The following is a 13,012-nucleotide window of genomic DNA, read 5'->3' as shown; positions in this document are numbered from 1 at the left end:
TGACATATATTGTCCTCTCTACCTTCATAATATCTCTCCTGTATATTCTCTTCTCTTTCTGCACATGGCTACCACTTTAGTTCGGAGCCTCACTTACCTCTCACATGAACTATTGCAATAGTTTTCTAACCTGCCTCACATATCTCCCCATTCCAATCCATCTCAGCTGAGAATGTGAATTTTCTAAAGGGTGGATCTGAGCATGTCATTCGCTTCCCCCACTTCTGTTCAATGAACTCCCATACCTCCGTGTAGCCTCCAGAATTAAACTTCTGTTTCTCATTTAAAGTTCTTCATAACCTTACCGCTTCTAATTTTGCAGTCTTCTTACACTTTACTCCCTCCCATGTACTGTATGATCCAAGTACTCTGGCCTACTTACTATACCTAGAACATGATACTTCATCTCCTATCTCTGTATCTCTGTATGGCTATCCCCCATGCATAGTATACATTTCACCCTTACTTTTATCTTTTAGTTTCCCTGGCTTCCTTCAAGACTCAACTCAAATTCTGCCTTCTGCAGGAGGTGTTTTCCAGTTTCCCTGTCTGAGATCACCTTCATCTATTTTCAATCTCTCCCTGTCAAAAAAAAATATGTATGTACATACATGTGTGTATATGTATATATGTGTACATATGTATATGTATGTGTGTGTATATGTACGTATATATAGAGGGCCCTCTCCAGTCATCTTGATCTGTATCTTGCCACTGGACCCAGATGGCTCTGGAGGAGAAAGTGAGGTTGGTGACCTTGCACAGCCCTCTGTCACCTAAATCCAATTCACTTGCAAGTCATGGCATCATCTTCCTGATGTCATGATCTTCTTCAAGAACGAAACACAAACAACAACAATCTGCATATAGACATATATATGCATATGTATTTATATATACCTAATTATAGAATGTTGTAAATAGCAGTATAATGTACAATGCTGCATGTACCTAGTTATATAAAACGAATGTCTCCCCTGTTAGAATACAAGTGCCTTGAGGACAGGAAGAGGTTTTGCTTTTATTGTTTCTCTAGTGCTCAGTACAGTGCCTGGCATCCCGTAAGTACTTAATAAATGCTTGCAGACTAACTAACATGTTTTCTTAGGTAACAACTTAACCTGCTTTTATCCCTTCCTTTGATGGCAGCTAACAAATAGAAGATTATAGGAACACAGCATAAGTTCAGAGTTGGAAGAGACCTCAGAGGCCATCTAACCCCTCCCCCACTTTACAAGGGAGGTGTGGGGGTTTGCTCCAGGTCACACAGTTGGTAAGAGTCAGAGATGAGATTTGATCACAGGTTCTTGGACTCTGCAGATACCACCAATTTCTCCCTAGGAAACTTGTTGAGGGTGAAAGTTTTCCTGCGAAAAAGCTTAACAATCCCATTGTAACTTATTTTCACTTCTGTAGTAGCATGTAATAGGGGTGCCGTTTTTTAATGATGCCCTGTGAAATTAGGTTCCCTCCTATAGAATTAGCATTAGAATGTGGCTCTGTATTCCCATGGGAGGAAGTGAGACCCGGTATAATGAAGAGAAAGTAAATAATCATGGCTTTCTTGATTTGGGTGCCTGTTGGAGGCTTTTAGGTGCCACAAGTGAGTAGTTAGTTTGTATGAGAGTGGTAGTCTTTATTCTAAGTTGCAAAAATCTAGTAGAAAAAGTAGAAGTAATAAAAACCCCTCCTTTTTCTAAATATCTAGAGCTTTGAGGCTTACAAAGTACAAAACCTTTGGATGGAGGTATGCATGTCTTGTGATCCCTTATTTTTCTAGAAGAGGAAACTGAGTTTTAACTGTGTGAAAAGACACAGTCAGGATCATCAGTTTGGAGCTGGAAGGGTGATCTAGTCCAATCCCCTCATCTTATAGGTGAGGAATATGATGTTCTGAAAGATTAGGTGACCCGTTCTGTTATTCCCACATTGCTTTCCAATGTCCCATCTCTGTGCCTTTACATTGGTTGCCCATCCCCTCCACCCCACCACCATGTCTGGAAGTGTAGTCGAACACCTACCTTGTAGAATTGCTCTGTTCCTTCAAGATGCTGCTCAGCCACCACCTTTATATGAAGCCTTTCCCGATCCTTCCAAATGTCACTCCTCTCCCTCCCTAATTACTTTCTTGTCTTATATTTATTTATCATCTATTTATTCTGTATATTCTTACATATGTCCTTGCGATACCTCCTCCCCCCCTGCCCCAGTAGAATGTAAGCTCCTTCCTAGTAGGGATGGTTTTATTCTAGTACCCTCCTATCATTCTGGTCTTCTTACACCTTAATCCCTGCCATCTTCAGTCCAGTGACACTGACCTCCTTCCTATTCTAAGAACAAAGCATTCCATGTTTCAGCTCAGGAATTTTCGCTGTCTCTCCCTCATACTATAATGTGCTTGCTCCTCGTTGCTACCTATTGGCTTCATTTAAGGCCCAGCCAAAATCCCTTCTTCTAGAGGAAGCCTTTCCCAATCCCTCATCATTCCAGTGCTTCCCCTCTAGTAATTATTTCTTTTTTATCCTGTATAGACTATTTGTACATATTTGTTTGCTTATTGTCTTTTCCATTAGATTGTCAGCTCCTTGAGGGCAGGGACTGTCTTTTCCTTCTTTTTGTATCCTCAACGCTTAGCATGATATCTGGCACATAGTAGGCATTTAATAAATGCTCATTGACTGAATAGTCTTTATTTTTGTATCCCCAGTACCTAGGACAGTGGCTGGCACATAGAAAATGTTTAATAAATGGTGATTTTTTTCCCTTGACAGTTAGTGATAGAACTGCAATTTAAACTCATGTCATTGGAATTCTAATGTAGCACTCTGATGATAGAAAATTCTAAGTTACAGATATGTTTACTGTAGATCATAACATCTGAATCGGGCTTGAGGATCTCCATCATCTGACCTTGCTCCTGAATTATTGGAGAACACCACAGAAGTTTGTTGTTTGTATCCGCAGCAAATTCCTCCCATCTAACTTCAGTCGAACCTTTATGGGTGCTGTGATTCATTTTCTATTGATTCTGTACTGCATTTGCTATAGTAGGTATTCCCAACCTTTTCTACCCTCTCCTAACCTTCTAGCCCATCCCTTCTGTCTCAGCAGATGCTCTGTCCTTCTTCACGAAGGTCATGGCCACCTTGAGAAAACTCCCTGGAATTTTCTCCTCTCTCAAATAGCTCTGTTTCCATACCCTCCTCATCAACAGAAAATCACCCTGTATCTTTAGCCATTCTTTTGTTCTTTCTCTAAATTGTGATTCTTTCTTTCTGAGTTTCCTTCTTGCCATACGTAGTTGGCTTCCTCCAAGTTTTTGTATAGATTACCACCAAGGCTAACAAAACCTCTGCTATTTTTAAAAAACAATGTTTATTTATTTATTTTTTACAAGCTATTAGTATCTCTTTCACTGCCCCTACCCCAATTGAAAATAAAATTTTAAAATACCTCACAACAAACTTACACAGCCCAGCCAAGCAAATGCTCACATTGATCTTATCCAATGACGTATATATCAGTCTGGATTGTAAATGAATCACTTTTTTTGTAAGGAGGTGATATGGCATGATTCACCTTCAGGCCTCTGGACTCATGGTTTATTCTTGCATTAATCAGAATCCTAAAGACTTTCAAAGTTGTTTTTATTTCTACTATTTTTGCCATTAATGCATGTCCTCTTGATCCTATCCCTCCCTTAAACCTCTAGGACCAAGTATCCCCTTTTATTACATACTTAATCTTTTTTCCCCTCAACTTGTTTTATTCCTTCTTTCCCCTCATCATCCTATGTTTCTCCTTCGTTTTTCCTTCAGTTTTCTGAAGAGTTGTTTGTACAAAGTGCCTGACTAGAGGTCTGGCTCTGAATCCAAAGAATCTGCCATTAAATCTTGGCTTTGGCGCTGACTACCTATAGTGTGATATAGGCACATTTTTCCAGGCCCAAGGTGCTTCAGTTGTAAAATGAAGGGGTTGAAACTGCTAACTAACCTCCAATTTCCCTTCTACCCCTAAATCTATGATCCTATGGTCTCTATGCCACCAATGACTTGCTCTTTAGCTTACAATTTGCCTTCTGCCCCTATTTTGTCACCACATCTAGTCAATCAAGTCCTGTCTGTGCATCCCTCATGAGGTCTTTTGCATCTGCCCCACTCCCTGGGTCACCATTTCCATTATAATGCCAGTAGCTCATATCTCCATATAGCCATAACATTTTCAAGTAACTTTCCTCACAGCAACCCTGTTAAGCAGACTGTATAAGTATTATTGTACCCATTTTATAGATGAAGAAACTGAGGGTCAGAGACTTTTAATAGTTTCCCCACTAGTGAGAGAATTTGGACCTGAATCTAAGTATCCTGACCCTAGGTTTAGTGCTCCCGCCATATCCAACTGCCTCCATCTCCATGATTACCAATCATCAGGGACAACTAGGTGATGTATTAGATAGAAAATTGCACTTGAAGTCAGGAAGATCTGAGTTCAAATACTACCTCAGACACTTATTAGCTGTGTGACTCTGGGTAAGTCAAGTGACAATCTCCCTTAGCCTTACTTTATTCATCTATAAAATGGGGCTAATAATAGCACCTACTTCACAGGGTTGCCATGAGGATGAAATGAAATTATATAAACATGTATTCATATATAAACACTTATACAAACATACGTATACACACATGTACATATACATACATGTTATGTTATAAGTGTATGTATGTACAGGCCTGACACATTTTTGTTGTTGTTTCAGTCATGTCTGACTCTCTGTGACCCTCTTTGAGGTTTTCTTGGCAAAGATACTGGAGTGGGTTGCCATTTCCTTCTCCAGTTCATTTTACAGATGAAGAAACTGAGGTAAACAGGATTAAGTGACTTACTCAGGGTCATATGGCTAATTAGTGTCTGAATTCAGATTTGAACTCAGAAAGATGAGTCTACCTGACTCCAGGCCCATCACTGTATCCACTGTATCACCTAGCTGCCCCTGTCACCCCAAGCATATAGTAATTATTGTATCTGAACTCTTGTCCTACTAGGGTTGGTGAGGCACTGTGGTTCAGCAGAAAGAATGCTACCCATGGGGTCACAGGACCTAGGAATGAATCCTTGCTTTACCACTTTCCATGGACCACTTATACTCTCTGCACCTCAGTTTTCCCATCTTTAAAATAAGCAAATTGGACTAACTGACCCATTAAGGTCTCTTCAAGCTCTAAATTTATAATATCTCCAGGCCTGTTAATTATTCTGAATTATCCACAGCTATTGTCTGAGGTGTACTGGAGCCAGATCAAAAAGGCTACAGAGATGCGACAGGTTAATCTTCAGTGCAAGCATTTACACTTTAGCTAGGTGATGCAGTGGATAGGGCACTGGCCCTGGATTCAGGAGGACCTGAGTTCAAATCCTGCCTCACACACATAACACTTACTAGCTGTGTGACACTGGGCAAGTCACTTAAACCCCATTTCCTAGCCAAAAAAAAAAATTGGCAAATGCTACAGATCAGACTTTGATTTATTTGTTATTTTGCTGATTGTCTAGACTTAAGAAAATGAGGGCAAAAGTCTTAATAAAGCAGACTAATCTTAAAAGTGGATCCTGAGTATTTTTTTTTTTCCTGCAGAGGCCAATAAAACACCAGCACATTCCTGCTTACATGCCACAAGTAAGGGCACACAACTAGCAGGTCAGAATACTAATTATTCTTAATTTTCTTATCTGTAAAATGGAGATAAAATGTAATCTGTTATTTACCTTAATTATTTCCCCATTTTCTTATCTGTAAATGAGGATAACAAGGTAACCTGCAATTTAAAACTAATTATTCTTGATTTCCTTATCTGTGAAAGAGATAATGTGACCTGTAATCTAGAAAATGTAACGTAGTCTATCAAATGTGGATAATAATACCTTTCTTGCCTACTTTATAAGACTGTTATAAAAATCAAATGAGATAATGTACATCTTAGGAGTGATAGGACAGTATGGAAGGATGAGCTCCAAATTTAAAAGGCAACTAAGGGAATGAAAATGCTCATGATCAGAAAGAGGGAAAGTTCTGTGACAGCAATCATCTGAACGGTCAAAATTCTTCTGCAAAAGTCAGAAGGTAGACCTTGTCCATTCTCACCTTAACTTTTTATTTTAATTAGACTGAATTTCTGACTTTGAAGATTGTGATTGCACATAGGTAATTTCTATGAACATTTTGGCAGAAGGACAGAATCTTACTAGTGCTTCTTCAAAGACTCATTGTAGTAAGGAGGTGACTGTGACCTTTAAAGTTAATATGTGCAGAACAGGAGCTACGGCAGGTTCTACAAAGCTGGAAAGGCTTTAGGTCTAAGCCTTTAGCAGACTGTGCCTGTCATCTGAGAACTAGCTTAGCTAAAATCGGAGAGGGTGGTCACAAAAAAGGCTGAACAGCAGATGAATGTAAGCTCTGGCAGAAAGATAACATCTAGAATTCAGGGACTGTTTCATTTTTGCATTCACTTGTATCCTCAGGCTTTAATGCAGTGACCGACACATTAAAAAATTATCTGTGATTTCATCTGCATAGAGATGAAATCCCTGTATATAGAAGTCCCAGGGAGGAAATCTCTATCAAGGCAGTGCAGCAACCACTGCAATGTACAGTCTTAGAGACAGTCTAAATGAGTTGCCCAGTATCACCCACTCAGTGTATGTCAGAGGAAAGACTTGAATCCTTATTCTGAGGCTTTCTCTCCATCACACCATGCTGCCTCTATATAGTAGGAGTTTAATAAATGGTTGTTGAATTGAATTCATTGGCTTGAACCAGTGAAAGAATTTTTGCCCAGCAACTCATAAAACCGTCCATGAATATGTGGAGGAGTTTAACCTGAGTGACCCACATTGATGAAATTACAGGGTTTTTTTTTGATGTATTCTGAGGTAAGAAGAAGAAAGAAAACTTTAAATGGAAAAAAAAATTTAAATTAAGGATAGAGTAGTATCACAGGACTTTTGAGGAGACATGTGTCATTGAAGTAATTATTTCAATGCCCTCAATTTAGAGATGAAGAAACTGGGGCCATAATGGGTAAAGTGATCTGCCCAAAGTATTATAACTAGTAGGTGGCACAGCTGGAATGACCAACAACCCTTGCTCTTCTGACTCTACATCCAGTGATTTTCCCAGAATAATCCTTTAAGGAGAAAAATTCTTTTGGACTATTTCTTTTGGTACACTTCTTGCTACTAGTTTGCTCAAATATATCATCTACTTCAGGAGCCTAATTTTTTCCCCTGCAGATAGGACCAAATATGTTGACCTCCCGTCACCAAATGTAATCTCATCAAAGAATACCTGAGCCAGGTACAGTGAAAACTGGGTGCTTGTGTTTGTTTTTCAAGCTTAAAAAAGTCCCTAAGTACTTTTAAGGAGGGCCATTTAATTAACAAACTAGACAAGAAAGACACAATGTACTTTATTTTCTGATAGCATCAGCTGAAGTGTAGGCAGGAAGCATTATTTATTTTTTATACTCACATCAGCAAGTGTGACTTTAATTGTGTTGGGTGTGTGAGAAGTTCACATCCTTTCCTCCCCATCCTCTGAATTTAATTGAGAGAGATAGGTGGTTATGAGGTAGTAAAAATTATTTGAAGTTCTAGTCCATGTCATCTGGCCTCAACTCAGTGAGATAAACTGAAGTTTTCTGATCATGGCTTCCTCCCTGGAATTTCCTCATAGCTTTTGTTATCTTTGCTGGTGGTGTCTCTGTTGCATAAAGGAGTGGTCTCAGACTCAAAGTACATGTTTGTTTTAAGTTTATAGCACTCTTTTATTGTAGCAATACTCTGTAAGTCTTTATTCCCTTTCATAAAGACTCAGTTGAATTACATATATTTTGTCTAAACAAAGGACAGAGGTCTACATAATATGCCTGAGGGAATAGCAAAGCCCATCAATGTGAGATCCCTGACAAGGAACCATGCTACAGAGTTTTCATTGAGAAGAGGGCTTTTGACTGAGCAAATTTCTTAAAGCAGCTTTCACATCCTTGTTCCTAAGGCTATAAATGATGGGATTTAGCATGGGGGTGACGACACCATAAAACATGGAAATGAGTTTGTCTGTTGCTTGCAACTTGTCAGCTCCAAGAAGGTCCTGAGACTTGGGTTTTGCATACATGAAGAAGATGGTCCCATAAAATATGATCACTACTGTCAGGTGAGCTGAGCACGTGGAGAAGGCTTTGTGCCTTCCCTTGGCAGAGTTCATCCTCAGAATGGTATAGAGGATAAAGAGGTAGGAGAAAAAAATCACCAGCAATGGTAGAACCAGAAAGACCATGTTGGAGACCACCATGGTAATCACACTGAGGGATATATCAGCACAGGCTAATTTTAAGACTGCTAGGATCTCACAAGTGAAATGATTAATGACATTATTTCCACAGAAAGGTAACTGCATGGCAAGAACTGTTTGTACTACTGAGTTGATCCCCCCTGACAGCCAAGACACTGAAGCCATCAGCATGTACACAATCTTGTTCATGATGATGGGGTATCTTAGAGGGTTGCATATGGCCACATAACGATCAAATGCCATCATGCCCAAGAGTAAACATTCAGTTGATCCCATGGCAAAACCAAGGAACATTTGTATTGCACATCCTGTGAAGGAAATGTTTCTTTTCTTAGATAAAAAGCTTACCAGGGTTGAAGGTATTGAAGTAGTTGTGTAACAGATGTCCAGGAAGGAGAGGTTACTGAGGAAGAAGTACATAGGGGAGTGAAGATGAGAATCAAATATAGTTGCTATAATGAGGACACTATTGCCAAACAGGATTACTAAGTACATTACTAGAATTAGAATGAAGAAAATGATCTCAAGTCTTGGGTAGCCGGAAAGTCCCAGAAGAAGAAATTCTGTCACTAAAGTTTTATTTATTCTTTCCATTTATTCTCCTTGCAGGAGTTCATGGGAAGAAATAATGCAAAATGCTTTAATTCTTGACTCACATATTTTAAAGATCTCCAGCAATGATGTCACTAGGTTGTCACCACGGAGCTTGGTTTGAAATTATTTTCATTTCTGATCACAATGAAGAGCTTCTTTTCTTAGAAGAAAGAGGGATCAGAAGTGACTAAAAGATTCTATTTTCCTTCATCAATCTCTGTGATGCCAGGAGGCCCAGAAGTGCCATCTCTGCTGATGAATTCAGTCTTCAGTAATTGCAACACTCAGGCTTGCCGTGTCTTTCAAACAGCAATGTCTAATTCTGTTCCATTTGTACAGACCTAGCTAGGGCATGAATTGGATCAAGAATTGGATTTTTCAGTGATGTAAATGTATTCTCTTGCCAATTTGTAAGCTAATTCATATGAACACCACAAATTCATCACACTTTTATTAAGCACTAGCTATGGGCAAAGTACCATTCTAGGCACTGGAGATACCTACTCTCAAGAAGTTTATATTCTACTGAGTGGGTACAATATATACATAAATAAATATAGTCCAAGGAAAACTGATAAAAGGGAGAGCACTACCAATTTTGAGGGGATCTGTAAAGGCTATAAAGGAAGTGACATGAATTGAGCTTTGTGAGAAGATATGGGTTCTAAAATGTAGAGGTGAGGAAGGAATACCTTCCAGGAATGGGACGTCACATATCATTTGATACCAAATTGAAAAAAAATGTCTAGAATGAGCATAATGCTTGGTTACTGTGTTACAACTAATGTCAAATAGCAAGAATTTATGGGGCAGACCCTACGTTAGTCATTGTTAGTGGAGAAAAGAGGGAGACACAATCTCTAGCCTCAAAGAATTTGAAAACTAATTTTGGAGGCAAGAATAACAGAGACCAACTAATGTACAATTCAAGACAGTGTACAATGACATTCTGAGCAGAGGAACTAACATGAGCAAAGACTAAAAGGTAAAATGAGATTGAGGTTCTTGTGTGATAGTGAGGAGTCCAGACTTACTAGAATCAGAGGAATAAGAGGTGTGTTGGAGTCTACTGGGAAATAAAGTTGGATAGATGAGTAAAATGATGTCAGATTATACGATCCCTTGAAATCCAAGCAGAGGAATTATGACTTGGTGAAGTAGCAGTAAGGATTCACAGAAGGCTTTTGAGTAGAAAAATGAAATGTTAAAAGCTACATTTAAGGAAAATCATCATAGCTGGTCTGATACTAACTGTGGCAACCAAATCCATTATATGTCCATCCATTCATTCATTTGACTAGATAGAATGAGTGGGATTTTCCCTAAGTCAGGTGTCCCAAAGATCAAGTCCTCAAGGTCATGGAAGGTCTGCTCTAGGCAAATGGGGTTTAAGTTCAGGAAGGTCAGCCAAAGCAGGAAATGGAAGGAGCTAGGCTAGGAGACCGCTGATACTCTGTTTGGGTGAGACAGCCTTAAAATATGAACAGTTGCCTATAACAACATCCTTGCCTATTAAATAAGGAGTTCAAACTAAGTGGCCTCTAAAGAACTGTTTGTTTTAACATTCTATGAATCTATCAAATGCCTACTTTGGGCAAAGCACTGTGATCATTTGTCCTTTGCTTAAAAAATCTCTAGTCAGTTAACCCCTATTTGTGTTTATTATATGTCAGCCATCGTGGTAAATTCTGGGGATACAAAGAAAGGCAAAAAGACCATTCTTGCCCTCAAGGAGTATATACACATTCTAATGGGGGGAAATAATATGTAAATAACTAGGTTTATAAAAGATGTAAACAAAATAGATGGAGGTAATCTGAAAGGAGAAAGTAGCTGGGGGCATGTAGGGAAGACCCCTTGCAGAAGGTGGGATTTGAGCTGAATCTTGAAGGAAAAGTAAGAAGTGAAGATAAGTAGGCCAGAGCATATCAGTTGTGGGGGACAGTCAGTGAAAAGGCATGCAGCATCTCATGGGAACACCAGCACGTTGGCCAGTGTAGCTAACATTATGGAAGACGTGGAAGGCAGTAAGGTAGAGGTGAAGTGATTTGCCCAGGGCACGCTATGGTTTCAGAGGTGACATTTGAATCCAGGTATTCCGATCTCTAAGCCCATCATCCTACCAACATGCCATGCTGCCTCTGTATAAGATGCATGTAATAGACACTTTAAAAAGTATTTGTTGAATGAATGGATTGTTAGGTGCTATTTGTTATTCCATTAAAAATATAAATAAAATTGGCCAGCTAATTGGATCTACATTTTTTCCCATCCATAATCTTTTACCTTGCAATTCTGTAGCCACTTGTTCATTACGGTATCTCCTTCTGATATGCCTCTTTAGGACTTTCTCCCTTGATGAGATGTTTTGGGGCTTCTCTCACTAATGACCTTTCTCAACCCTGATCCTTCTTGATCTTTCTGTAGCATTTTATACTGTCAATCACACTCTCCTCCTCTTTCCTTTTTGCTTTCTGGGTTTTTGTGACACTGTCCCCCTAAATATGAAGGTAAGGTAATTTGTTTGCTGTGTCTCATGGCAAAAGACAACATCCCTAACATCAACCTGTGTGTGTATGACTAGTTTTGTTGTTCAGTCGTTTTTCAGTCATGTCCAACTCTTCATGACCCCATTTGAGGTTTTCTTGGAAGAGATACTGGAGTGGTTTGCCATTTCCTTCTGTATCTCATTTTACAGATAAGGAAACTGAGGCAAACAGTGTTAAGTGACTTGTCCAGGGCCACACAGCAAAGTAAGTGTCTGAGGTCAGATGTGAACTCAGGAAAATGAGTCTTTCTACCTCCAGGCCTGTCTCTCTGTCCACTGCATCACCTAGCTGCCCATATTACTGGTTACAAAGGGACAAAATGAAAGGATTTGAACCTGTGCAAATCCATTATAAACCACAAAATGCACACCCTGTTGAGAGGAGGCAGTGAAGTATAGAATCATAGAATATCAGAGACTGGCAAGGGAAAAAAGGGAAAGCTGAAAGTTCATATGATCCAACACCCTCAGGTTAAAAATTAAGTGGCTTTGACCAAGAGAGGTGTGTGTGCACTGTAGAACATCTTTTGGCAGTTTTCATGATGAGTAACCATTTCCCAAAAGACATATACTTTTCTGCTCTAAAATCCCCTCAACTTCTTCTCTACATCCCCTGCAAAGTCCCAAATGGTTGTTCAGACTTGGTGGAGAGGCCAACCATACCAAAGCTTTCTTTGTTCCCCTCTCAATCCTGGGGAAATCTCAGGCCTGGGGAATGCATTGCTCTAGAATAACCCTGGAACCAAGTTCATCCCTAGGCCTATACCCAGAAAACGGGGTATTAGATAGTGGTGAGGGATTGGGAGATAGTCAGCAAGCCATATTCTGGAACCCCCAATCCATCTTCCTGCATCTTTGGAGTAGCCCTGACTGATGAACACTTCTTATATTTCTGGGGGTGGGAGGAGGGCATGGAGAGGGATTGGTTGTCTTGCATGCTTCCAAGTCTGAAGAGAAGAATGACACTAGTTTAGTTATAGGAATATTTCCATTCATTTGTTCCTCCCCACTATAGCTATTAGAAGGGAGATGATAATCCCGTTGCATTTTTCCAAGTGCCTGTTTATCAGAACCAAGTGCGAAACCAACAGATGGATCTCGTACATTGAGAAATCCAGGCAAGGCACTTGAGTGTCCCAGGAAAATCAAACTTCCTTTCAGTTACTGGCCATCAGCATCTTTAAACCTTTACCGTCATGTATGTTATTTGATACCTCATAAAATAAATATATGCCAGGGAGAGCAGAATTCTAACAATAAGCATCTGGCCAATTATTAAAAGTCATAGTAGAGCAAATGGAAAGAAAAATCACAAAATCATTGAAAATGTGTCCTGACCATGCAATGGTCACGTTGCTAGTGGCGAGGCCAAGACTGGAACCCAGGACCACAGGCCAGGGCTCTTTCTACTACGTTCTACTACCTCTCCCATTGGCATTATCTTGTTATTGTAAGATAGTACATCTTTATTTTGCTATCCAGATTTTGGCTCTTCTGCTTTTCATCATCACAAAAAATTG

General features: G+C 39.5%; 1 protein-coding gene across 1 annotated transcript; it reads right to left on the bottom strand.

Annotated features, from left to right (window-relative positions):
* Nucleotides 1–7,987: 7,987 nt before the first annotated feature.
* LOC110214573 (olfactory receptor 13C3) lies at nt 7,988–8,944 on the bottom strand. Its single transcript, XM_020995559.1, has one exon. The coding sequence runs from the start codon at nt 8,942–8,944 to the stop codon at nt 7,988–7,990; it is 957 nt and encodes a 318-aa protein (XP_020851218.1).
* Between the last annotated feature and the right edge of the window lie 4,068 nt (nt 8,945–13,012).

The sequence above is a fragment of the Phascolarctos cinereus genome, unplaced genomic scaffold (genome assembly GCF_003287225.1).
Source record: "Phascolarctos cinereus isolate Bilbo 61053 unplaced genomic scaffold, phaCin_HiC Scaffold_4;HRSCAF=312, whole genome shotgun sequence".
NCBI classification, from domain to species: Eukaryota; Metazoa; Chordata; class Mammalia; order Diprotodontia; family Phascolarctidae; genus Phascolarctos; species Phascolarctos cinereus.
Note: the sequence above shows the minus strand (reverse complement) of the source record. Positions and strands in the feature narration are given on the sequence as shown.

What these genes read in the sequence shown, in the direction of transcription:
- LOC110214573 (XM_020995559.1), bottom strand. Translation starts at nt 8,944, where the DNA reads ATGGAAAGAATAAATAAAACTTTAGTGACAGAATTTCTTCTTCTGGGA.